The sequence below is a fragment of the Lycium ferocissimum genome, chromosome 10 (genome assembly GCF_029784015.1).
Source record: "Lycium ferocissimum isolate CSIRO_LF1 chromosome 10, AGI_CSIRO_Lferr_CH_V1, whole genome shotgun sequence".
NCBI classification, from domain to species: domain Eukaryota; kingdom Viridiplantae; phylum Streptophyta; class Magnoliopsida; order Solanales; family Solanaceae; genus Lycium; species Lycium ferocissimum.
Genome location: NC_081351.1, coordinates 889,166 through 916,541, shown reverse-complemented (window position 1 = coordinate 916,541; position 27,376 = coordinate 889,166). Strand labels below are relative to the sequence as shown.

At 38.9% G+C, this 27,376-nt stretch overlaps 2 protein-coding genes across 2 annotated transcripts; one reads left to right on the top strand and one right to left on the bottom strand.

The window, feature by feature from the left end:
• The first annotated feature begins 2,012 nt into the window (after positions 1-2,012).
• Positions 2,013-16,439, top strand: LOC132035395 (protein SPIRAL1-like 1). The gene is made up of 3 exons (XM_059425651.1): positions 2,013-2,166; positions 5,030-5,312; positions 16,107-16,439. Exons 2-3 carry the CDS (start codon positions 5,064-5,066, stop codon positions 16,185-16,187), a joined length of 330 nt encoding a protein of 109 aa, XP_059281634.1. The 5' UTR covers positions 2,013-2,166; positions 5,030-5,063; the 3' UTR covers positions 16,188-16,439.
• A 758-nt stretch (positions 16,440-17,197) lies between these two features.
• On the bottom strand, positions 17,198-20,193 carry LOC132035394 (cytochrome P450 93A3-like). The gene is made up of 3 exons (XM_059425650.1): positions 19,313-20,193; positions 18,902-19,088; positions 17,198-18,212 (listed from the first exon to the last, which is right to left on the bottom strand). The coding sequence occupies exons 1-3, from the start codon at positions 19,786-19,788 to the stop codon at positions 17,550-17,552; spliced, it is 1,326 nt and encodes a 441-aa protein (XP_059281633.1). The 5' UTR covers positions 19,789-20,193; the 3' UTR covers positions 17,198-17,549.
• Between the last annotated feature and the right edge of the window lie 7,183 nt (positions 20,194-27,376).

Sequence of the window (27,376 nt, the reverse complement as noted above, 5' to 3'; positions counted from 1 at the left end):
ACCCCCTGTGTGGACCATTTGCAGCCCCCCTGAAAAAAATTTTTTTTGAAAAAAAAGTTGACTTTTTTTTTAACAACCCCACCAACGCACCCTACCCATCCCCCGCACCCCTACCCCCTCCCCCCCCCAATGCAAAAAAAAAATATTTTTGAAAAAAAAAAGTTTTGACGTTTTTTTTGGTTTTTTTTTAGTCGGGAGGGGACGGGCGTAGGGTGCGGGGTGGAAAAAAAAAGTCAACTTTTTTTTTTCAGGCGGAAGGAGGGGGGGCTTAGTAGGGTGTGGGGTTTGACGAGGGGGGGTGCAAAAAACTGAAAAAAAAACGTCAAAACTTTGTTTTTCAAAAATATTAATTTTTTTGCTGTCGGGGTGGGGGAGGTGTAGGGGTGCGGGGTGGGGTGCAAAAAATATTGTTACGCTTCTCAACTTCCTAGTAAAAAGGACAAGTCATTGTAAAATGTCTTGATAAATTAAAATGTATAATGTAATTGAGTTAAAAAAAAAAATATATCTCACCTAAAAAACATGGTATATTTTCAACCAAAAATCTAAAAGGCACAAGTGTAACTACAATTTTTTTTTTTTTGCACCCCACCCCGCATTCCACACCTCCCCGCACCCCCTACCCCCTCCCCCCCGACGTAAAAAAAATTAATATTTTTGAAAAAAAAGTTTTGACGTTTTTTATATTTTGCACCCCCCCTCAAACCCCCGCAAATTGCCCCCCTCCAAAAAAAAAAAAAAGTTGACTTTTTTTTTACCCCGACCTCCCCTCCCCAACCCCCAAACCCCGGACTTGTTGTTCCCTCCCCATGACCCCCCAAACCCCGCGCCCCCTACGCCCCCTCCCCCTCCCAAAAAAAAAAAAAAAAAAACGTTGAACTTTTTTTTTTAAAAATATAATTTTTTTTAAAGTCGGGGGGGGGGGGAGGGTAGGGGTGAGGGGTGCGAATTCCAAGCAAAAAACCCAACTTTTTTTTTCAAAAAAAAAAAATTCACGGGGTGGGAGGGGGGGGAGGGGGTATCGGGGGGCGGGGGGCTCGTACTTCTTCATGTTACCTGGTCAATTAGTTTAATTAATTTTATAAGCCAATTAATAAAATATGCCATGTGTCTAATGAGAATATTCTCATAGGAATAAGGGTATTTTAATTCACACCTATAGGTATCAAGGATATTTGGGCCGAAAGTGGATGGAGGATTTTCTTAATTTAAATTTTTAGATCTGATTGAGGGTATTTGGCCCTTTTCCGTTTTAATTAAGAGATCTTTTTTTTTTCTTTGACCATAAAAAATAAGCAAAATGAGTGATGCTTTCCCACTAACTTACGTGACTGCAACTCTTTATCTTTGATTAAGAATAAGAATATTTAGCTTTTATCTTTGATTAAGAATAAGAATACATGATTTTCCCTTTTCTTAGGGCCCGTTTGGCCATGAAAATTGTGAGAATTTGAAACAAGTACTAATTTTTGTTTTCAAAGTGAAAAATGATAGTTGGAGCTGTGTTTCGCCATGAATACAAATTGAAGTTGTTTTGAAGTGAAAACAGTTTTTGTTGTAGTCTTCAAATTCAGGAAATTTCAAAATTTTCAAAATTTTTATGGCCAAACATGGTTTTTAGAATTAAAAAAGAAGAAGGTAAAAGTACATGTCCTAATTTATATGACACTCTTTCGTTTTAAGTCAGTCTAATGATACATTTCTATATTTAATACTTGCTCCGTTCGAATTTAAATGTGTTAGTTTGATTGGGCACACAAATTAAGGAATAAAAGGAGGCGTTTGAATCATGTGATCCTAAAATAAAAGATGTATATCCATTTTACTCTTAATAAAATGATCTGTGCTTTCACAAATATATGCTATTATGGTTCATTATAGATCAAAGCCTAGAATTTCCTTCATTTTTTTTTCTTTAAACTTCTTACCTACCAAATATCTCGTATAAATTGGAAAGGAAAGAGTGTGGTTATTCATGACAAACGGCTACTTATTTTTTTCCTTCTGTATGCCTGTCCCACAATAACCTTTAATTTCAACACCCATTTGCTTGCAATAATATCACCAAAATTACTTGTCGGTGAATGGAGCAATTATAAAACTTGTGACTATATATCTATATCACATTTCATTTACTACCTTCTTTCATCAACACGAGAACAAAAGGTAACTCCCAATTTCTAAACCCTAGTTCTCCATTCCCCTTTACAAATATATTGAAATTCATGTTTATATGTGTATATTATGCTGTAGTTTTGACGAAATTCACTAAGCTAAGCTATCCATTTCTCATTTTTTTTTTTGGGATTTTTTTTAAAAGGACTGAATCTCAGTGGCAGCAAGGCCACTCTGACACTCACAATACCCCGTCGCGTATTTACTGAATTATTGGTGTTTAAGTCTACTGATTTGGTCGTGGATAATGTTCTATTTCTTTTTTGTTTGTGATAAAAAGTTGTTTAGTTATTATTATGAAATTCATGTTTATATGTGTATATTATGCTGTAGTTTTTGAGGAAATTCACTAAGCTAAGCTGTCGATTTCTCTTTTTTTTTTGGGGAATTTATGGTGTTTAAGGTTTTTTTTTGGACGAATCGGAAACGACAAATGACTGAATCTCAGTGGCAGCAAGGCCACTCTCACACTTATAATACCCGTCGCGTATTTAAGTCTATTGATTTGGTTGTGGATAATGATTTTTTGTTGTTATTTGTTATAAAAAGTTGTTTAGTTATTATTATGAGATTTTGATTCACTTTAATGAGCGGTTTTCACGTCACTAAGAACAATTAAGGAAGCTTTCATGTGTATATATGCTGTAGCTTTGAGGAAAGTCGCTAAGCTAAGCTGTCGATTTTTTTTTTTAAGAGATTTATGGTGTTTTTTTGTTTGATGATTTGGTTGTGGATTTTGATTTTTTTTTTCCTCTTTGTGATAAAAAGTTTTTCTGTCATAATTATGAGATTTTGATTCACTATTTAACTTTAGGGTGTGTCCGGTATGAAGGAAAATGTTTTCCCGGAAATACGTGGTTTTTTTTACTTATTTTCTTGTGTTCACTATGAAAGCAAAAAATATTATCCTAAATGCATTTAAATATAATCTAGACAAATACTATGGGTGGTGGGTGTGGGGTGAAATTGGGGGTGGGTGGTGAGTGGTGGTGGCGGTTGGTCGGGGTGGGGGGTGAAGATGAGATGCGAGGGTGGGAGGAGACAATCAATGTGGAATGCCACTTGTGGAACTTGTTCTCCTTACTTTCATTAGGGAAGTCATTTTTCTCATTTTTAAGGAACTTGTTTTTCTGAAAAAAACGTTTTTCAAAATATTCTGACCAACCGAACATGAGAAAATTGGAAAAACACATCCTTAATTCTGGCTTATTTGAATCCAAAAGCTTGAATCAACTACTGATGATGACAACAGAAGCAGTGTCAATTTAATGGCTAACGTTTGCTTCAAAATTGAAAATGGCAGTACCTTATCCAAAAAAAAAAATAAAAAATGTAAATGGCAGTGGTTGTAGATTCTTTGTCTAGGGGGCCCGGTGCACTAAGCTCGTGCTATGCGCGGGGTTCGGGGAAGGGCCGGACCACAAGGGTCCAATGTAATTTGGTGGTTTCCTGGTCAACTCTCAGATTGGACTACAGAGGAACAGATAGAAAGGATTTCATATAATTGGAATTTAGGTTTGAGGCGCAGTGGATGGATTTTATAGTTATCGAATTTCTGAGTTTGAAAGGGAGATGTGAGTGATGAGGATCCTATGGATTTGGGAAGAGTTTGGGGTTATGGGACTTAAAGGGTGTTTAGGTGTGAAGGGAAGGTGGGCTTCCTCCAGTTGTTGGTTTCGTTGAGGTTATGTTAACGCATAGATCTTAAGGAAGGTGTTGACGAATTTTATCGGTGTCAAAGACTGGAGAAGTCCAAGTAGTTTGATATGTACTGGGGTCTCTCTTTTGCAATTTTAATGGGAAAGTTGTCAAGACGTTTTGCGGTTGTTTTAGAGAAGATGTTGAGCCTAGAGGGAGCTTAACAACTGCCGAAGCACTGAGGAGAAGGGTAGTAATCTCTAAAGCAGTGCAACTTACTGGTTTAAGGACTAGTATATAGTGTGGTGCTACCTCTTCTCTCTGCTTGATTGAATCCAAAGGAGGGAAAGATGATTGATAAAGTGGCATGTGAGGTGTTACTCGCCGTTCTGACTGGGAGCCTATCTTTTGTAAAAATCATCAACATAACTTACCTAGCACTTCCTTATAGTGTTCAATGCCTCCTCTGAACACTTGGAAGCTAAGAGATATAGTGGATTAAAAAAAAGAGATACAGTGGATTAGACCAGCAAGATAGTTAAACTAAAACCCAATAATCCTTGGAAAAAAGGTAAGCGCTTGTGATGGGTAATGAATGGTAGGCGGAGGTGAGGGTAGAGTAACTAAAGGAGCACAAGGAAGCTCAATTTGTTATTCTTTTTCTTCTTGTGGCTGTGACTGTGCTTCAAATAAGGTGCTCTGAGCCTCCTAAAAATGTGCCTGAACTTCCTGTTACCAACAAAAATACTTCACTCTATCATAATACACCCTGATCCCCATTTCCATAGTGATATAGCTGTGAAATTCCACTCTCCAGACACTATGCTTTTGAGGCACAGTGTCGCTGTTGTCTAAATGATTCATGCCTTTTCTGATGAGGGGTTAAAGCATAAGCATCTTTCTTGGAAGTGGCTCTAGATGATATTTAGATGCATGTGGACTTCCGAAGCCTGTAACCAGCATGATGGTTGAGTTTTATATAGTTGCAGTTAGATTTTCTAGTATCTTTGATGCTTTTTCTTTGTGATAGATTGATCAGCTCTATGCAACAGTGTCATATTTATTGGTGTACTCTATTTCTGTGCTTTGACTGTCTGCTCTGCTTGCACTAGTTCTCCTTGTGGTGTGCTGCTTTTCATCTTCTATGTGCTTCTTTGAGGATCTTAATGTTATCCTTGACGTTCATGGTTCATTTCTATCATCCGGCTTGAATTAGGTATTAGTGGATCTAACAGGAAAGACACAAAGATATGGGTCGTGGAGTTAGCAGTGGAGGAGGACAGAGTTCATTAGGATACTTGTTTGGGGACGGTGAGGCTCCAAAATCAACCACAAAAACTACCCAGGGTGTTCAAAGTGAAGCTCAGCCAATAAATAAAGAGCCATCTCCAAAGCCTGTTGCTGCTGCTCCTGCTCCTCCTGCTGATGCTACTAAGCAGGTTCCAGCAGGTATTCAGAGTGTCAGGGCAGATGGTCAAAACACAGGCAACTTTATCACGGTATGTATATATGCGCAATTATTATAATGTCCTCTGAAATGCTCGAAAAATTCATTGCTATGCTTGTGTAATTGCTTGTTTGGTCAAGTTTCTGGGAAACTAGTATTGCTTAAAGAATTTACTCAAAAAAAAAAAACTAGTATTGCTTAAAGAAAGTACTTATTGCACAAAGTTGAGGTGTTTAGCCAAGCTTTGATAAATGATTCCGAGTAGTAACATAATTTGTTTTTCTGCTTCGCGTAGGAAGCAACAGTTTGTAGCTTTTCCTTGGAAGAAGAAAAAAAAAAAATTTTTTTGGACAAAAGTACCTACCAAGAGTTTATAATTGCTAAACTATTCCTCAAGACCCAACATATGTTGGATGATGTATTTTTGATATTATTAAGTAATTAATTAAGAATTAAGCAATGATATAAAAAGTAAGTAATACTATAACTAATGACATAAAAATTAAGTAGTGACAGAAGTAAGGATTGTAAAAATTAAGTAGTGATATAAAAAAGTAATGAATGACATATGGTGTCCAATGATATCGCTTTGAGTTTATATTGATTAAGATATAAAATTGAAAAGCTTAATTAAATTTTTTATTTAATATTTAAAATCATTTATGTATTTAGATAATACTAATCATGAAGTGAATCTTTGTCCTTTTTCATAGTTTGACAATTGAAAGTACTTCCGGAAAAGATCAGTCAACAGACATTGTTTGTATAATACTAACAAAAATGCTTTTCAAATGAGTTGGCCGAACATGAACATGCTACTATAATTCTCCGAAAATCTATTTTAACATTCGACATAAATGCGTATCAAAATAAGCAAAGTTTAGAAGCTAGGCCAAACGGGTAAGGAAAGGATCACATGTGAGGTAGGACCAGATTGAAAACTCCTCAAATTTGGTATCAGTTCCTTCCCCAAGAGGTATTTAGTACCTATTCCTTAGAGGTATTTGCTTATGAGAGTAGAGGGTTATAAGGCTCGAGGCGTCCCTCATAACAGTCTTAGTTAAACCCATGCATTACTAAGTTTTCAAGGTTGCTTATGTGACTAGATAGAGATATCTATAGATTAGCAAGGGTTAACTATGTGAAATAAGTGTAACTCTTGATGTCCATCCATTTTCTGAAATGAAGGCGGCTATCTGGGTGTAAATTCAACAATGCTTCAATATCTATGATAGACTTAGAGTGATCGCATCGTAAACTATAGAGATCTAAACCTGGAGTGCTATATGCTTTTGTAGGCTTGATTTGATTATCAAATTTGACCCCATTTAAATTTCGTTATTTGTTGGTCCCGTTGTTTAAAAAGGAAAAGGTGGGGAAGCCGGCTAGATGTTGCTTGCTGTTGTTGGTGACAGTGTTAAACTTGATTCTGCAATGTTTATAGGCACCTAGTTTACAAACTGATCAGTTGCTGCGGCAGTTTCAACCCATCTGTTGTGGATCCGATCAAATTTAATCTAATCCATCCATTTGCTCGCCATAAAAATCTTAGAGGTGTCAAATGGGAGGGTTGTGATGAACTTGGACGGGTCAAGTCTATAAAGAGTTGTGAATGTAAATGATTTGTTTTTTTTCCTCCAAAAGTACTAGACTAATGTGTAAAAAAAAGACTTATCTACCTATAGTGCATGAAATTGTGGCCCATATAGCGCATGATATGCATGTGTCATAGTTAGTTAAGTCTGTTTTTTTACACATTAATCTGGTATTTTTGAACCCATTTCTTCTATTCCTATGATTGTTCAGTGATGGGTATTTTCCTTTTAGGATTAGGTTTCTATCCTGTGTTGTGCTAAGCTCATTTCTCTTTTTAGGTCTTATTTTTTGTACTTAAGATCTTGCATATCCTGCTAGTCATTTATTATCCACACGTCATACATCTTTCATATAGGATGATCTTAGAAAGCATCTAAGTGTTGGGCATTTGCATGATACAGGTTAAAAACCAAACGACTTTCTCAAACTAATACTGCAGATCGACATCGGGGTGACTGTGAGTCTGTGATGCTTCCTGTTGAGTACTGTACACAATTCAGACTTGATGTTCGTTTGCACAGTATGGAAGAAAATTATGAAGAATGGGACTAAGTAACTTTTTTTAGATTCATTCTTTAATATAACATCAACATAACAATAACATTATAAAGCAATATAGGCATTACATCCACCGAGAAAAACACATGCCTTACACTAAAAGTTCACGCGCTTTATTCAAAACAAAAAAACATTTTGAAATGAACCCATATATATAAGTGGGCTAGTCTGCTCATTATTTGTGTTCGTACATTTTTTCATGATTTTTATACAAGACCTCCGCTATACCAGTTATGGATAGGATTCGCGCCGGATGGAACACGCGCTTCGAACCATAGACTACTGTTGCTTGAATCAAACGAAGCTTTGGAACAGAATTACGCTTCTTGCTAGGCCCTGATGCGGAACTGGCATTTTGGGTGGGAAGAAAGCGGCCCCCTTTTGCGGTAGAGTAGAAAGCTGAGCTTTCCCTCGCGTAGCTCCATTCAGAAAAACACAAAAAGAAGAAAGAACATCATTTTGCGGATTCTTGCTATCACTGCCGGATTTTTTTTTTTCCTGTAGGCATCCATAGGGTCCGAGATTATATACTGCTGCAGAAATTGAATGGAGGAGTTGGTTGAAAGTTAAAGATAGCGTGATTGGCTAATTGGTTAGAAGGTAAGCATAGCATGATTAACTAGTTCCAGGTTTCTTGGATCCTAGGCTGGAGCTACGTGGGTTTAGCCCGCTGAACATCATTTGGATGGGCTCGGATCCTTTGCATGATTTCATATGCCTTTGGCGGGGGGCCTTCTTGAATGAACTTGGGCTTGCTTTGATGATGGGTAGGCATTTTCTTCGCATAGGCTTCCCTGTAGTATGGGGCTAATGCGCTTGCTCGTTAGTATAAAACTAACAAAACCTCAAAACCAACCAATATCAAGACTACTCGGGCATACTTAGCTTTTCCTCCTAAGATAAGAGCTTTCCACCAAGCTTGTCACCTTTATAAACCTCTTCACTAATTACCTAGTAACTTTTAATAATGAATTTCCACTAGGGTAAAGTAAAATAAAGGGAAAATGAAAAAACTACCATCCTAGCCTAGTAAGTAGTTGTCTATGAGCCTGTTTGGCTTAGCTTATAAGTTGCTGAAAACAGCTTATAAGCTGTAAGCTGTTTTCAGCTTTTTTGAGTGTTTGACTGGCCAACTTATAAGCCATTTTGTGCTTAAAATAAGCCCAAAAAAATAAGTTGGCCCGTTTAGCTTAGCTTAAAAAAAAGCAGCTTTTCAGCTTATAAGCCCAAAAAAATAAGTTGGGCTACCCCAACTTTTTTTTCTTTTCTAGCTTATAAGTTGAACTGTTTTTTTTTAAGCCCTATCCAGCTGTGCTCTATTTCGCGTGCCTTCCCGTATCGACTTATCTTTTGATACCTTTCTTTTAATGGACTGACAACGTCAGCTGGAAAGGGCCTTTTCTGGATAAAAGGAAAACTTGATTCATGTAAGAGGAGAAAGATTTTCATTCCGTAGCCGGAAAGAAATGTTACCATGAAAGAGGGATTAAGTGGAACATAATTGACTGGAGAGTTGTGAAAACACTTCTTTCTTTCATATTTTTGGCCTTAGCTCCATGGAACAATATTTTAGCAATAAAATATCGAAATATTTCAATCTTAGATTAAAAGACTATGTATGGATGATCTGAGTTTTCTAAACAAGAATTCTTGAACAGTGAACAACCAAGAGCAACCAGATCAAATATTCACGACAAAGAAATAATGGATTCTCTTTCGGATAGGAAGGCTGAAATGCCAACATGCGTATATTATTGAATTCGTATATTATTGGATTCACCTGATCCTTGACTCATTGTACTAGTTACTTCTATAGCTAGTGCTAGCGTTGTATTAGTGTATTGCTAGTGAACTTACTGAGCGAGCTGTAAAGGTAGAAAAAAACAGAACAATCAAGAGATAATGGTTTGGTTTTCTCCTAAGCAAGGACAGACGACTGAGGATTGGCTGGGGAAAGTCGTCTCAAATGTTGATACCACCATTACCACCACCAACATACCAGTATAATCCCACAAGTGTGGTATGGGGAGGGTAGAGTGTATGTAGACCTTACCCTTACCTTGGAAGGTAGGGAGGCTGTTTCCGAAAGACTCTCGGCTCAAGAAAAAGTAGGGCAAAAGGTCAGATAAGAATTGGTGAAAGTAAAGAAGCCATGACACAATACTATAAATAAGCCAATAAAAAAAGGACAAGTAGAGAAGCGTTGAAAGTGAAAAAGGAGGGTAGAGTGTACGTAGACCTTACCCTTACCTTGGAAGGTAGGGAGGCTGTTTTCGAAAGACCCTCGACTCAAGAAAAAGTAGGGCAAAAGGTCAGATAAGAATTGGTGAAAGTAAAGAAGCCATGACACAATACTATAAATAAGCCAATAAAAAAAGGACAAGTAGAGAAGCCAGTGAAAGTGAAAGAGGAGTAAGTAGGGTACGGCGAAGCCCTAAGCCTAAGGGGCAGTACGTAAACAAGTACATATCATATGATTTTGTACTAATCCGCTTTCGAGTTGTCGAGTGTACGATTGGCCGAGGGGCCTTTTTTTTCTTTTATAAGGGAAGAGATTGTAAATGGTTACAAATAGTAGGTGGAAAGACGGTAGGCAAGCACGCGGGTTGTCGGTCGACTTTACTGAAAGTGACGATTACTCCATCTTTTAAGAAAGGACGCGGGGGGCCTCTCTTCTATTAAAGGGGGTACTCTCTTTTCTGATGTGCGCTATATTATTGTGTCTTATTTCTTAACGAGCGATCCAGGATTAAGCCACGTGGCGATACCCGCGAAAAGAAAGGTGGCCTTTCGTACGGATTGGAGTACGATTATGCAGCACAGTAAATCTAGTGGATGGGTTCCATATTCATGAAAGTCGGGGTTGAAACATGTTATGAAACTAAGACAACAATTATTTCTAATAATAAGAAAGAGTTAAGCGTCTCCAAGGCTTATAAATAGAAGCTTCTTAAAGTCTATATTTTCAAAGGAAGATGTAGAAGTAAAAAAGAAACACTTTCAGTAACACTTATTCCAACAACACTGAAATGGATATCGACTGAAGACTTGCAACAATTCAAGAATCAATTCAAGTCGTTAAAACTTAAAAGAACAAAGGACAGAACACGCGGATTTGGGATCACTCGCCTCCCATCGATCCTGCACTTGTGGTTGCAGCCATGCAACGGATCCGGGACCGCATTAGCTCCTGAAAGACGAGAATCGGGTCCTCTTCCAAGAACAAGAAGACCTAATTATGGGTGTTGTCATCCGTGGTCGCCAGAGAGACTAGAATAGAATAGTCCGTCGATTCTTTTTAGTTTTAGAAGGTTTAAATAAGCGTCTGTAGACGCAAAGTAGTGTGTTTCTTCTTTTCTTTGTTTGGTGGAGATGTACTCCTATCTTAAGTAGATTGTTTTTTTGGGTGTGTGTGCGTATCCTTAGTAGTCTTGATGCTCAAGTTATTAACTTTGTAATGTTGTGTTTAGTTGTGTGGCTGGTCTCTGTGTGTAAGCTTCCTATTTGATGTATTCACATGTAACAGCTATTAATGAATAAAAAATGTTGGTCTGCTTTGTTAAATATTCTTTTTATATACGTAATTGATAATCACAGAGAGAATTCAAATCTTGAGTGAACCTCAAAGCCATGCCAGCCAGAACATGTCTTGGTCCCGGGACATGGAAACCAAAATTAAGCTATAGAACTAGATACGTGAGAGAGAGAGGAGAGCAGAGCTTTACTTCTCTGCTGAGGCATAAGCAATAGCAAACAATCTCGAACTGAGTAGTTTAAGTGGTCCGCTGTCTATAACATCTTTCATATCTTGTTCGTGTTCGGTGACCTTCGCTGAGGTTTTTGTTCTACCTCGGAAACCTAAATCCATCTTTTTAAATGGCTAATGCTTAGATTAGGTCTTAATATAAAAGCTTTCCATAGAAAGAAATAACTCCAGGCTGGCATGACTTTGAGGTTCACTCAAGATCCGGACTCCCTCTAGGATTATTAATTACGTATACATAAGGAATTAATCTCAAGATCCGGATTCCCTCTGGGATTATTAATTACGTATACATACGGAATATTTAACAAAGCAGATCAATACTTTTTATTCATTAATAGCCGTTACATGGGAATACATCAAATAGGGAAGCATACACACATAGACCAGCCACGCAACTAAACACATCATTACAAAGTTAACAACGAAAGCATTGAAGACTACTAGTGATACATGCAAACACACCCAAAAAAAGCAATCTTTTTAGGATAGGAGTAGATCTCCACCAAACAAAGAAAAAGAAGAAACACATTACTTTGCGTCAATAGACACTTATTTAAACCTTATAAAACTAAAAAGAGTCGACGAACTCTTCTATTCTAGTCTCCCTGGCGACCACGGATGACAACACCCACAATTAGGTCTTCCTGTTATTGCAGGAGGGCCTGTTTCCAGTCTTCCAGGATGCTAATGCGGTCCCGGATCTGCTGCATGGATGCAGCCACAAGTGCAGGATTGATGGGAGGTAGGTGTTGCCTTTGTTCTTTTTCGTTTTCGACGGATTTGAATTGATTCTTGAATTATTGCAAGTCTTCCGACGATATCCATTTTAGTGTTGTTGGAATAAGTGTTACCGAAAGCATTTCTTTTTTGACTTCTACGTTTCTCTTTGAAAATATAGACTTCAAGAAGTTTCTATTTATAGGCCTTGGAGGCGCTTAACTCTTTCTTATTATTAGAAATAATTGTTGCCTTAGTTTCATAACATGTTTCAACCTTGGCTTTTCATGAATATGGAACCCTATCGACTAGATTTTAGTGTGCTGAATAATTATCTTTGTACGAAAGGCCCCCTTTCTTTTGGCGGGTTATCGCCACGTGGCTTAATCCCGGATCACTCCGTAAGGAATAGGACACAATAATATAGCGCACATCAGAGAAGAGAGTACCCCCTTTATTATAAGCCAGCCCCTCACGTCCTTTCTTAAGAGATGGAGTAATCGTTACTCGACAACTCAAAGCTGACCGGTACAACCCGTGTGCTTGCCTTCTCGTTTTTCCCTATTTGTACCCAGCTACAATCTCTTCCCTTGTAAAAGCAAAAAGGACCCCTTGGCCAATTGTCACTCGACAGCTCGAAAGCGGATCAGTACAAAACTATGTGATCTGTACTTGTTCACATACTTCCCCTTAGGCCTAGGGCTTCGTCTTACCTTGCTTACTCCTCCTTCACTTTCACTGGCTTCTACTTGTCTTTTTTTACTAACTTATTTATAAAATGGTATCAGCATTTCAGACGACTCTCCCCGGCCAATCCTCAGTCGTCCGTCCTTGCTTAAGAGAAAATCGAGCCACTATCTCTTGATTGATATGTTTTTTTTTTCTACCTTTACAGCTCGCTCTGTAAGTTCACTAGCAATACAACACTAGCTATAGCAGTAACTAGTACAATGAGTCAGGGTTGGGTGAATTCAATAATATACGCTTGTTGGAATTCTAGCCTTCCTAGCCAAAAGAGAATCCATTATTTCTTGGTTGTGAATATCTAAACTGGTTGTTCACTATTCAAAATTCTTGTTTAGACAATTCAGACCATCCATCAGACCATCCATACATAATCTTTTAATTTAAGATTGAAATTCTTCCATATTTTATTGCTAAAATAATGTTCCAGGGAGCTAAGGTCCAAAATATGGAAGAACGAAGTGTTTTCACGACTCTCCAGTCAATTATGCTCCACTTAATCCCTATTTCATGGCAACATCTCTTTTCGGCTAAGGAATGGGAAATCTTTGAATCAAGTTTTCATTTTATCCCGAAAAGCTCCTTTCCAGCTGACGCTGTCAGTCCGTTAACAACCGTATAGGTCAGTACAGGAAGGGCACGCGAAATAGACAAGTACTTCCTAGCCTAGTGTAGTAGTTTTTTCATCTTCCTTTTATTTTACTTTACCTTAGTGGAAATTCATTTTTAAAAGTTACTAGGTAATTTGTGAAGAGGTTTATAAAGGTGACAAGCTTGGCTGAAAGCTTTTATCTTAGGAGAAAAAACTAAATATGCCTGAGCAGTCGTGATATTGGTTGGTTTGAGGTTTCGTTAGTTTTATACTAACAAGCAAGCTTTGGCGATTGCTCGGCCTAGCGTGTTAGTCCTAGTACTATAGGGAAGGCCTATGCGAAGAAAAGGCTTACCTATCATCAAAGCAAGCCCAAGGCTTTCCAGATCTGTCCAAATTCAAAGCCCGTCAAAGGCCTATGAAATCATGCAAAGGATCCAAGCCCATCCAAATGATGTTCAGTGGGCGTTTAGCTCTGGCCCATCATCCAAGAGACCCAGAACTAGTTAATCATGCTATCATTACCTTCTAACCAATCGGCCAATCACGCTATCCCTACCTTTCAACCAACCCCTTCGATTCAGTTTCTGCAGCTGTACATAATCTTGGACCCGATGGATGCCTACAGAAAAATTTGTTTTCCAGCAGTGATGGCGAGAATCCGCGAAATGATTTTCTTTCTTCTTTTTGTGTTCTTTCTAAATCGAGCTATGCGAGGGAAAGCTCAGCTTCTATTCTGTCGCAAAAGGGGGCGCTTTCTTCCCCCTAAAATGCCAGTTCCGCCATCAGGGCCTAGCAAGAAGCACGATTCTGTTCCAAAGCTTTGTTTCATTCCAGCAATAGTATTCTATGGTTCGAAGCGTCGTGTTCCATCCGGCGCGAAGCTTCTCCATATCTAGTATAGTGGAGGTCTTACATGTATTGCAATAATGAAAAAATGTACGAACACAAATAATGAGCAGACCAGCCCACTTTTATATGTGGGTTCATTTCAGAATGTTTTTTTGTTTTGAATAAAGAAGTGAGTGAACTTTTACTTTAAGGCAGGTGTGTTTCTCTGTGGATGGATGGGATAAACGCCTATATTGCTTTATAATGTTATTGTTATGTTGATGTTATATTGAAGAATGAAATATAAAAAAGTTGCTTAGTCCCATTCTTTATAGTTGTCTTTCTCATACTGTGTAAACGAACTTCAAGTCGGAATTGTGTCCTGTACTCAACAGGAAGCATCACAACCACCTCGATGTTGATCTGCAGTATTAGTTTAAGAAAGTCGTTTAGTTTTTAACCTAGAGCGATTGGTTTACTTGTATCGTGCAAATGTTCAACACTTAGGTGCTTTCTAAGATCATCCTATATGAAAGATGTATGACGTGTGGATAATGAATAACTTGTAGGGTATGCAATATCTTAAGTACAAAAGGTAAGACCTAAAAAGAGAAACGAGCTTAGCACAACACGGGATAGAAACCTAATTTTAAAAGGGGAAAACCCATCACTAAACAATCATAGGCATAGAAGAAATGGGTTCAGATCAAGTGACAAAACTCTTTATGGGTTGGGTTACATAAAAGATCCTTTTCTACTAAAATGGATGTGGGCTTAACTAAAGCTGAATGCAAGTTGAATTTATAGAATCTAAGCCGCACTACCCTTACCCTCTTAGAGGGTTACAAGGAATTTTTGGCCGGCCGCATATAGATTCAGCTTCGGGGTTTATGAGAGATTGATTGATGGACCTAAGCTAGATAACTAACCAAAACCTATAGACTGAATTAGGAGTGCAGAGGTTTAATTCAAACCCCTTCCTGTTTTTTGTACTGATAGAAATAAAATTAGACCCCAAAGAGTTATTCTTTACCACTTTTCAGATAGAGGGGGTAGTTTACATACAACCGAGGCAAAGTGGTTTACATACAATGTTCTGTTAAAGGGCCCAGGGGGAAGGGGGGGGGGGGGGTTCGAGTTGGCTTGTAGGAGATCTCTTCCATTTTGTCGATTTAATCAACTGTCTTCTAGTATGAGGGTCCTTAGTAGATGTATACTTTTCACCACTTTCTTTTTCCCATGCTTTTAGTTTCACAGTTTAGTTGCTCTTCTTTTATGTACCTCTCTCGATTGATAGAAAGGCACGTTTGGGAGCTGGGAGGGCCTCTCGTGATAGGGGAATCTCTTTTCACGGTAGGCAAAGGTAAAGCGGGATCAGCGGTGGGCTTACCTTCCCCCTTTAAGGTGTTGTGTGGGGGGGGGGCGGAGGAGTGATGGAGAACCAGAATGGGGTGAACTATATCTCGATTCCATCCTCTGTTATAAAAGAATAATATATTAAATTCTGAAATCAATATAACAATTACTATGGCTCCTTAAACTAGCTAGCATTATTTCAATATCCCAAATAGAGAGTATTAACTTCTGTTTGCAGTTATTGTAGTTGCAATGTTGAGCTTGAGCCATGTTGTTGATAGCTGATGTTAACCATTGGCTGGTTTCACGTCATGTGTTTCGTGTTATGAATAAGTTGCAAGCATACTCCATCGATGTAACTCTCATGTTGTGAAGTTTCTGTTAGCTTTGGATTTTAGCAATTGATCTTTGCGACTGATTTCTTAAGGAATTGTTGAGGGATTTAAGGTGCATATCTGTGTGACAGTTGATTGCTACTTTAGAATTCCTTTCCACCTAGAAAACTATACAAGTGCTTTGGCTAGAAAACTAATTGAATAATTTGCTCTTCAAGGAGCTGCCGTCCCATACCTTCTCATATATATGCGTGGAACCTGATCTTTCTGGGTTCCATTGTCTCTTTTAATCATATATCATTTGTTAGGGAAAATTGTTTGGTTTTAACTAGGGTTATTGCGTTGTTGTAGGACCGGCCATCTACCAAAATCCAGGCAGCCCCTGGTGGTGGATCTTCTCTGGGATATCTCTTTGGTGGTGGCAGCAGTTGATAAAGAATTTCCAATCACCCACGATCCTTTTATTATTTCTTTACCTTGTCTTTCAACTATCTTGTCAACGTAATTGTGAGTATTGCAGAATGTCGTGTTGTTTTATGTTTGCTACCTGGTGGGTGAGGGAGGTTTTTTAAGCCAAGGATAAGTGGTTCAATTGCACAAAACTTCTGTCCATAATCGCAGTTGACAGATATGATCTACGTTACTCTCGTCGTTGTTATATATGGCTTCTGTTAATTGACTATTGGTCGAAGAGCTCTTTCATTATATTGTAGTTTGAGGTATAGTTTGGGAAGTGAATAAGAATATACTCCCTCCATCCCAATTTTAGTGTTTGATAGGCACGGAGCTTAAGAAAGCAAGAGACACCTTTGAAAGTTGTGGTAAAAACAAGTCGAGACATTTGTGTGCTATAAATTATCTCAGTAAGGATAAAATGAGAATTTTGAAGTTAAACCGTTTTAAATAAAAAACTGACTTGTTTGGGGAATGAATAAAAAAAGGTACGCTATATAAGTTGGGATTTGGTATCCTAATTTGATCAGGTCATACGTTTACCAAAATATGCTTATAATAGAATGATTCTTTAACTCTTTTCAGTGGATATAACAAAAAAGAAGAAAATAACAAAGAAATTAAGAAAGACGAACCAAAACATAAGAAACATTGGAATCCCTCGATGTAAAATGGACCTCGAAGAAGAACAAAAGAGACTAATGTTGGACCACTTCATTCTGATATATTTTTAAAGCTGAAACCATTCGAATGAAGTAAAGTCCTCAACACCAACATTTCTTTGTACTTGCTACCAACTTTCAATAAATCCCTTTGTCATTCTTTGATCTTTCTCAACTACTTGGTCATTGTAATTTATCACAGATCGCGAAAGAATCATCGTATGTCCAAAAGATAGATGGTTACGAGTAGATAACATTGAATATATATATATAGATTTTTAAAAAATCATCATTGTTACGCTAATTACCTCTCTCGGCAAGATAGCATTTGTGAGGTGTAAGGTCAACCATGAATTGATTACACCAAAGATGTCAAGTACATAAAAGTGAAGTGAAACAGAAACTAATATATCTCCGATAATAACATTGTCACATTCGTTTTGGTGAACTGGAAAAACAAACTAAATAAAGACCTTAAAAACTTATATAAGCAACATAACTTAAGTCTGCTAGGAGAAGAAGCTCCATATCCTTAGTACTTTACTCCAGAGTATCAAGACCTCTTCGTGATCGTGTTCCTTCATTTGCTAGACAATTGGTACACTGGTTTGCCTCCCTCCAAACATGAAACGTGATCTTATTGGCCGTCGACAAATATCGACAATCTTCAATAATAAATCTAAACGGATAATGTTGTTGATGTAAATGGATTCAGCCTAGTCACTGGAATACAAACCAAAGGATGAACTCTAGGAATAGGAAGAACAATGCCAGGTGCTTCATCCATATCAACTTTACCTACCACTCCACCATGAACCTTCCATTCGAAGCACTGTATCATGGCAGCAAGGCTTGTTTGAACTACTTGTAATGCTAACGAAATTCCAGGGCAACCTCTTCTCCCAGTGCCAAATGGCAAAAAGTGATAGTGTTGTCCCCTTACGTCCAATTGGGATTTCGCGTTCCCCTCCCCCACTTGGGTCAAAAATCTTTCTGGTATAAATTCAAGTGGATTTTTCCAATATTCGGGATCCCTATTAATCGCCCACGTGTTGACTATTAGCCTAGTGTTTTTCGCTACGTGATAACCTCCAATGCAACAATCTTCAGTCGATTGTCTTACGATCATAGGCCCAGCAGGGTTTAGTCGAAGAGTTTCTCTAACAATGGCTTGGAGGTAAGGGAGGTTTGAGATATCCGATTCTTCCACAAGTCGATTCTTACCAATGACAAAATCAATTTCTTGGACAGCTTTTTGCATAATGTTTGGATGGTTGATAAGCTCTACTAGTGCCCACTCTACTGTAATAGCGGCGTTATCCGTCCCAGCAAGAAACATGTTCTGTAAAATATTAGTTGCAACAGTAACTATTCAAACTATCATAATAATTCTCAGATGGGTCATTTTCTCTTCAACAGACTGAGACTAATCCTCAAATATTTTATCTATTGTAAAAGAATTGATTTGATTTTTTTTTTTTTTTTTTTTTTTTTTTTTTTTGTGTTTTATGAACTTTCTAAATATTTAACTATAACAGACAAATTAATAATGAAGTTATAATTTAATGTTCATGTTAATTTTCGCTTAAAAACTTTTGACAAACAAGTTTCAACATTGTGTTAATACTATTGACTCTCAGAAAATGTAGAGCACCAAAGCATTTGGGGTGGGAGGAAGTACTTAATTTTGTGCCTTTTCTTTTGAAATAAGCATTTTCCTAGTAAGCTACAGACGACTACAACTTATTTACATAAATGTTCCCTTTTTAGGTCAATCACTTAGATTTTGTCTCTATTTTTAAAGTTGTGCAACTATAGTTCTTGGGACAAACAAAATATTAGACTGTCATTTAACGTATACGAAATTTAGAAGTAGTCTAACGTTTTCGCATGAGATTTTCGGATTGCTCAAAAGAAATCTTTAGACCGTGGTCTAAAAGATCTATAAGTTACAAGAGAGATAAAAAAGTCATTCACTAAACAGTTATCCAAAAAGGATCAGCGTAACCGACGAAATTATGAGAAACTTACCAGGATGAAAGCTTTGATATTCTCTCTGGTCAATTTCATCTCTGAGCATTCGTCCTCTGATATATCAAGTAGAATATCAAGCAAATCTTTGATCACTACAGTTTCACCCCCATCCTTACTTTGACTATTTCTCTTCCTTCTTGTTTCTTCATGTTCATTTATGATCCTCTCCATCATCTTATCAAACCTGGGTAATTATATTTTTGGATCGCTCAAAAGAATAATAGCCAGCAAATGCATATGATTTGTATATTAAGTATAAATATACATATAATATGTACGTTATATACACAAAATATACATGAATATACATATAATATACATAATCAGTGTATAAGTTTTGTATATTTTGGCTAGCGCCCATAATTAATTTCGGCCGACGGGCAAAAAAAGAAAAAGAAAAAGACCTACCTTTTATGTACATCCTTTGTCCTCTTTCCAAACCCTTGCAAATCCAAATTTTTACAAAACCAAATATAATCCGACAAATTAAATTTCCCAGTTAGTTCAGCAATATCGTGAACCAATTTCCTAATACTCCCAGCTTCACGGTTGTCCTCCGAACACCTTTCACTCATTATCATTCTTGAAATAACATTATTAGAAACCCTGAGAAGCTCAGCTTCAATATCTATTGCTTCACCAATTTTCGCTTTTTGTAAGAGTAGTTCGATGAAACACTTTATTTCATCGCGTCTTACAGGAAGAAGCATGTCCAATGTTCGTGCACCGAGGAGTTCGTTCATGCATATGTTCTTCATGAACTTCCAATAAAGCCCGTAAGGCGCAAAGGAAAAGTCTTGTGAACCATATGTTAAGTAATCGACCACTGATGTTTGCGGTCTGTTTAGAAAAGTTTGATGAGTTTTGAGTACTTCTTTGGCCATTTGGGGTGATGAAACTACTAGACAAGGGACGGATCCAAGATTTATGTGGATTAAAGGCCCATAACGCGCCGAGAGCCCATGAAGGGCCTGGCGAGGTGTTGGAGATAGGAGGTGTAAGTGACCGATGATCGGTAAACCAAACGGGCTTGGTGGAAGATGACAAGTGGTTCGTTAACGGAACACAACATGTTTAAGAAATAAGGTAGAAAATAGCCCAATAAGGAATAGTATCAAGTAGCCTTGAATATCCACCATTTTTGGAAACAAAAATAAAACTGTTCGACGAGAGCTTTTTGGTTGTTAAGTTATAGTAGGATTAAGCAATACAACATAATTTCCGTGTTGGTTCTGCACCTATTTATACAAGAGTACCAAATCATGTTGATCGAAACTACTTTTTTTTTCTTTTTTTTTTTTTCTTCTTTTTCCCATTCATATTGTGTAATTTTTAGAAACTGTCAACTGCATATACATCCAGCATGTCTTCATCATGATTATAAAAGTAAAAGTAGAAATCAGGGCCGCCATTGATACATTTTTTAAGATGAATGAACTGACAAAATTTTATGAGGAATAACGTTATTTAATTCCATATTACATTACCTAAGCAAGACCATGCCTTGTGAACCTGGACAAAGAATTGCCGGACAACATGATTAATTTTATTAAAAAAAGAAAGTAATAAAGACACTGTAAATAAGTAAAGTAAGGCCAGCAAAAAAATCAAATTATTCTGTATGTCCACTTTCAAATATCAATTGATCAAATGGCAATCAGGCAGTCAATTTCTTGTCTGTGGAATATAAACGAGTTAGTTCATATATATATAAAACCCAAGTCCATCGACAACTCTACTCTATTTGTAGTAACTGGATAGCATAACCGAAGAGGTGCAAATTAATTAATTCTACAGTAAGTACGAGTTATGTTGGTGCATTCGTTTGATCATATATTTGAGCCATGACCAATTTTTACAATAATATATACTTGTTGGGCAATATAAGAGTAAAATAGTAAGCAAAAATGGCCTTCCGTATATTTTGTTTGATTTCTTTAATTATGAATTGTTTAAACTTGTATGGATTAAGTCGGAAATACTGTACTTTTTAAATAAGCTGAGTTGTTGAACTCGAAAGGCAATTCAATATGAAACTCATCTTAAATAAATCTCCCATCAGAATGAGAAAAAATAATAGAAATTATATAAATGTGAATTGAGAATTTAAGTGTTATCGAGACGTTTTTTAGGTTAAACCAAAATAAGATAAAATCGGGTGACTCGAAAGTCTTGAAGTAGCTCAGAGAGTTTGGACCAAAGCCAATAATACGTTAATTAATTAATTAAATACAGAAAAGAAAATACTAGTCTATGGCCTTTGTGAGGTGACATTAATGTAAAAAAAAACTCAATAATTCATGGTCCCCAATTTGGGTCTGACAACAACTTCTCTAACTGCTTTAACTCTACGACGACATAATATATTTATACGAACTTTCATTTCATCATGCTCAATTTGGTGTCCTTTAATCTTTTTTGTTATTGTGATGTGCATATGTTGTGGCAGGTAGTGTTTGCAAAATGAATAAAATTTTCAAGTATCCGACAAACTCGTCCAATTTTAAATAGTTGTGATGAGGAATTTATTAAAATCGAATCAAATATGAATCAATCCATATAACCCTCTCTAGAAATGGATAGGCTACGGTTCACAAGTGGGTTTCATGTTATTCGTCACTCAACTCGTTTTTGGTTCGTACTAAATATGAGAGGATCGATTTTATTATTTTTAAACTCATTTTCAACTACTCATATCCCTATCGATTCGCTAATTTATCAGCACACCAACGGTAAAATACCATAATGATAATCACTATGTTACTATACTAAATATTACCTATTTCAGGGCGAAGTGCTCGTATAACTGATTTTGGAGTAGACTTAGGGGTGTCAATGGTTTTTCAAAAACCAATTGAACCGACCGAATCGTATCATACCGTATCGAACCGATTTTTAGGTTCTCTTTAACGAAATCGAAGGTTTCAATATAAATTTATAATCGTATCGAATAATTAGGGCGAGTTATTTGTTTTATAAAAAATACCGAACCGAACCAAATAAATGTAGAACATACATTTTATATATCAAAATTTATTATACATAGCATTAGATTTTTTAACCTTTATACTTTGCCTTGGGGTGAATTTAAATAGAGAGGGCTATAATTTAAACTTAAACCTACTCTACCCTATTGAAATAAAATACATAAAGTCTCAAACACTACTACACGACAATATCATCAGTTACTCCAGAAGAAGGGAATGGTTTGTTTTTTCTCCTCTTCTTTTTGTTCCCTCTATATTTTTTCTAAATTTTTAAAGTTCTTATTCCAATTAGCAACGGCAGCATGTACATATAACTTCATATTGCAAAATCTTAAACTAAAAGTTTAATACAATTACCATTTCCCCCTGCACTAGAACTTATATGAAAATTAATTTATGTAGTTTTAGCTTTCAATAAGTTTTGTAATAAAAATATTCTTTAAACACCAATTATATGTCTTGATACAATCGTTGGCTTGCTGCATGCCTAGCTTTCTTGTTAGGATTAAATTGAACAGGTTGAAAGCTGAAGACAAAGATAAATTGAATCACAGCTCAATTTGCATCAAGCTAGTATAATTGAGTCATCCGTCGTATAAGGTGTAGATAAGCAATTTTTTAGAATAGTATAGTATGTTATTAAAGTTAATTATAAATTGTAAATTTAAAAAGTACTTATAAACTTAAGTGCATAACTCTGAAAAAAAAAAAAAAGGAACAAAGAAACTAGAAAGATTAACGAACACATAATTAATTAGCATTTGGAATCCAATTCCAGACACATTGGAATCCCCCAATGTGAAAATGGACCTCGAAGAAGAACAAGAACAGACTAATGTTAGACTACTTCATTCTGATATTTTTTAGCTGAAACTATTCGATGTAAACATTTCAGAAATTCTCAACTACTAATACCAAACATTTCTTTGTTCTTGCTACCATCTTTCACTAAATTTGTATACGGGAAAACCGGATATGATCCCGACCGGTTGTAAGGTTCACCGGTGATGGAAGAGGGACGAGAACACACCGGATGCTACCCGGCCCTTTTCTGGGAAAACGCCTATACCAGAGTTGAACGAGTCCGTCTTCCCGTGATCGAAACGGCCGCATCCTCCGATTCGAGCATTCGTGGCCGATGACCCGAATAGCCGTTGGTCCGAATAACGGTGAATGGGAACTACGCGCCAGCTGACGTCTTTGTCACGGTCACTCCGCCAAACGTGTGTCGATGGCGCCGTCGTCCAATCCCACCAAATCCAGTGCGCATCTGTCCTTGAAATTGTTAGTTTATTGGTTCACAATTGCATGGGACTTGAAGAAGTTACACTATAAATATGGGCATATCCTCACCCTCGAGGGGGTTGCTTCCTTGACTTCTCCAAGAACACTTGTAATAGAATAGATCATATATATACAATCTTTCCTTCAGTTTCTAATTCGGCCAAGGCTGTTTTGTTCAAGTTTATAGTGTGATTTAATCCATCAAGTACTCCATACTGTCCATACGCGATTATATTCGCAAACAAATCGCCACTATTAGCCATTTCACTAGAGAACTCTTGAATATATACTCTCTCCATTTCATACATACCAAGATCCAAGCACATATCCTATACCCACTTACAAATTTAATTGATTATCCGATTTCGGGATAAAGAGTTTGGCGCCCACCGTGGGGCTAGGATAATAGTTCTTAGTCTTGATTTTTATCAAACTCATCTAAATCGTAACGCCTATGGCTGACGTCGGACAATCCGGTCACGTTAATAACACCGAAATTGTGGCAGAAAATGAGGGGAGCGAACCACGGGGATTACCAAATCCCCGCCGACCCGAACCACATTAACTCGAGGGAGGGGCTCAATCGACAAAACACCGTGGATCAAGAGAATGCCGCCCCTACCAGCCATCGATCCTCTAAGAACCCATAACTCCGTCACATTGTCTCGGACCCAAAGCCGAGGAACCTAGGAGGCACCAAATGACGACATTAATTTGCGTCGATTTTCGAGATGTGCGTAGAACAAAGAGCAAAGAATCGCCGAGCAAGGAATGGCGATTACCCGGTTGCAAAGTGGACAAGGGGAAGCCGGGGCTTAAAAGGCTAAGGGTACAAAGTGGAAATTGGAAGGAACGAGCCACGGATGGTCGAGAGTAATGATTCTCGGGCCGGTTCCTCCACCGAGGTCCCGAAGATGCTTGGAGACTTTGGCAAAACGGGTGGATTCGACCGAGAAGAGAGTCGAGACACAATTCTGGGTGGACCGTATACCGGGAGCTCCACCTCTTGAAGGGGCCGACCCGAAAAGGTACATCCAAAGGCCTTTTCCACGAGCGCGGCCCCGAAACCGATCCCCGAAGAGAGGTTCAAAATGCCCGACATCCGAAGTACAATGGCACCACGGACCGACGAGCACGTGACCTCATATACTTGCGCCCGATAAAAGGCAATGATATGGAAGAAGATGAAATTGAGTCGGTATTGCCGAAAAAAAATTTGGGGAAACTCGTCGAAGTGAGCGCCGACATGGTACGACCATCTACCCGAGCACTCGATCACTTCATTCGAAATGCCGGGCCGACGCCGTAAAGGCACATGCCGGTGTTATCAAGGTGCAGGCCCGTAAGGCCGACATCTTCCGGATAACTCAAAGGGACGATGAGTTACTAAGGGAGTTCGTGACCCCGGTTCAGGGAACGGATGGAATTACCCGTGCTGCAGGAACGGGCCGCACAAGCGACAAAAAGGGCTCAACATGCTAAGCTCGGTTGCCTCGGCCAAGTTGAAGGAGAATTTCCGGAATACGAGGCCGTAACATGGGCCGATGTCCACAATCGGTATGAATCAAAGATTCGGGTAGAGGATGATCGGCCCGAGCTCTCCCCGGAATTTAAAGGCGGACAAAGAGGTTTCGAGAAGCCGAGGGGGTTATGAAGCAAAGTCCGAATCATCTAAAGAAAGGTTTCGGCCATACTCGCACCGGAGGATCAAATTCTGTGTCGGAAAGCCAGGCGGAAGGCCCGAGTCACTTCTCGGTGTCGAGGTAGCAGCCGGGACGCGCGCCGGATTAACCGGGGCTCGCCGTGTTGACACCGGAAAGTTCACGCAAGAATAAAGGCCCTCCAAGGATTTCGGAGTACAACTTCAACGTCGTACCTCGGATCTTGTCTCGGCCATCGGTCGTGTCCCGGTGTGCGGTGGCCGAAACCCTGGGGCATGACGCATCCGGCAACGGGATCCGAGCATGGTTTGTGAATATCACGGGACCCACGGTCACAAGACCGAGGATTGCCGCCGGTTGAGAGAGGAGGTAGCCCGTTGTTGAAAACGGCCACCTCCGAGGTCTATTGAGCGAGTGAGCCAAAAACCATTATAAGGAAAGGAAGTTCATCGAGAGGTCGAACCGGCTTGAACACCAAGATATAATCAATATGATAGTCGGGGGGTATTGACATCCTCGGTTTCGGTAATGAAGCGAACAAAGATTTCCATTGTTCGGGAAAAACGTACCCGAGATCATTTACCCGGGAGGTTCCATCTTTTCGACGACGGGGACGCGGAGGGCATCATTCAACCGCACAATGATGCGTTGGTAATTTCGTACTTATCTTTAAAACTAAGGTTAAACGTATCTTGATCGACCTGTGTAGCTCGTGCAACATCATTCGATGGAGAGTGGTCGAACGAATTGGGGCCAGGATCGGCTCGATCGGATCGCCCGGCAACCCGGCACTCGGCGGTTCAATATGGCAAGCGAAACCACGAAAGCGGGGAGATCTCACCGCCGTGAACATTGAAGCCGCCATTAAACAAACTTTGTTCTACGTGATCGAAGGGGACATGAAGTACAACGCGCTATTGGGCGAGACCTTGGATACATAGCATGAGGCGGTACCTTCAACGCCGCATCAATTCTTCGAAATTCCCCACCCTGAGGGAGTGAAAACCATCCGCGGTGAGCGCCCCGCGACAAGGAGATGTTCGTTGTGAGGAATCGCCGCCCGCCTAAAGAACCAGAGCTCGCGAAGAAAGGGGTATAACCGGAAGGGAAGCCCCCCAATAGCAATCAAAGAATACGGGCGGATCCGGTGTACGGAGAGGATGACTTCGGGATACCTGTGTCTTTTGTCATGCGGACGACTCGGACGCAACCAAATCGACCATGAGGAACCGGAGCGCATCATCCCGTTCGAGTTCTTACCAGACAGAAGGTATACTCCGGGCACGGGGCTTACCCCGAGCTCGTGCGCAAATTAATTGAGTTTCTTCGAGCTAACGCCGATTGCTTTGCATGGTCGCATATAGATACGAGGTATATCACCTTAAATAGCATCACACAAACTCAAATTTTGATGGGAAGTTTTCCCGGTGAAGCAAAAAAGGAGGCCCGGCGTGCGGAGACAAAACACGCCTTCATCAAAGACGAGGTAACAAAGCTTTTAAATATGCCAGTTCCATCCGGAGGTAAAATACCGGATTGGCTTGCTAACGTGGTGGTGGTGCCCAAAAAAGGTAATAAACTTCGGATGTGTGTCGATTATAAAGATTTAAACAATGCGTGCCCGAAGGATTCATTTCCGTTGCCGCACATCGATAGAATGATCGATGCCACTACGGACATGAAATGTTAAGTTTTCTCGACGCTTACTCCGGTATAACCAACCGATGCACCGTGAGGATCAAGAGAAAACATCCTTCATTACCCGTTATAGGACTTATCGTTATAACGTCATGCCTTTCGGACAAAAATGCCGTGCAACTTACCAACGCCTAGTTAACGAAATGTTCGAAGAACAAATAGGAAAACGATGGAAGTTTATATCGACGATATGGTTGTTAAGTCCCCGGAAACAAGAGACCATTTAAAGCATTTGCGAGTAGAAACCTTCGATGTGCTCCGTATACAACATGAAGCTTAACCCGAAAAAAAATGTGCCTTCGGGGTAAGGTCCGGCAAATTTTTAGTTTAGTGTCAAACGGGGGGAATCGAAATCAACCCGACAAAATCAAAGCCATCGAGGACATCGAGGTTGTGAACAACATAAAAGGGGTGCAAAGGCTCACCGGAAGAATAGTGGCGCCGAGTCGCTTCATATCGAGGTCCTCCGACAAGTGTCACCGTTTCTTCTCCTTGCTCGTAAAAAGAACGACTTCGTTTGGACCCGAGTGTCAAGAGGCTGCAGGAGTCGAAAAGGTATTTGACTCCCCCCACACAGACACACCGAAGGCCGACGACGAACCGCTTTTCCTCTACCTGTTGTCTCCAAAGTAGCGGTAAGTGGCGTTTTGTCCGAGAAGAATCGATGCACGCAATTCCACGTCTATTATGTGAGTAGAACTTTTGGGGGATACGGAAAGCCCGTATCTCATTTGGAAAAGTTGGCATTAGCATTGGTAAGCGCCTCCCGTAAAACTCAAACCTTATTTTCAATGCCATCTATACGTGTTAAAGTGACCACTTACCCTTTGAAAAATATCATG

What these genes read in the sequence shown, in the direction of transcription:
- LOC132035395 (XM_059425651.1), top strand. Translation starts at nt 5,064, where the DNA reads ATGGGTCGTGGAGTTAGCAGTGGAGGAGGACAGAGTTCATTAGGATAC. An exon ending in ACACAGGCAACTTTATCACG is followed by an intron (nt 5,313 to 16,106) that starts GTATGTATATAT and finishes GCGTTGTTGTAG; the next exon opens with GACCGGCCATCTACCAAAAT.
- LOC132035394 (XM_059425650.1), bottom strand. Translation starts at nt 19,788, where the DNA reads ATGGCCAAAGAAGTACTCAAAACTCATCAAACTTTTCTAAACAGACCG. An exon ending in ACAAAGGATGTACATAAAAG is followed by an intron (nt 19,089 to 19,312) that starts GTAGGTCTTTTT and finishes ATAATTACCCAG; the next exon opens with GTTTGATAAGATGATGGAGA. An exon ending in ATATCAAAGCTTTCATCCTG is followed by an intron (nt 18,213 to 18,901) that starts GTAAGTTTCTCA and finishes AATATTTTACAG; the next exon opens with AACATGTTTCTTGCTGGGAC.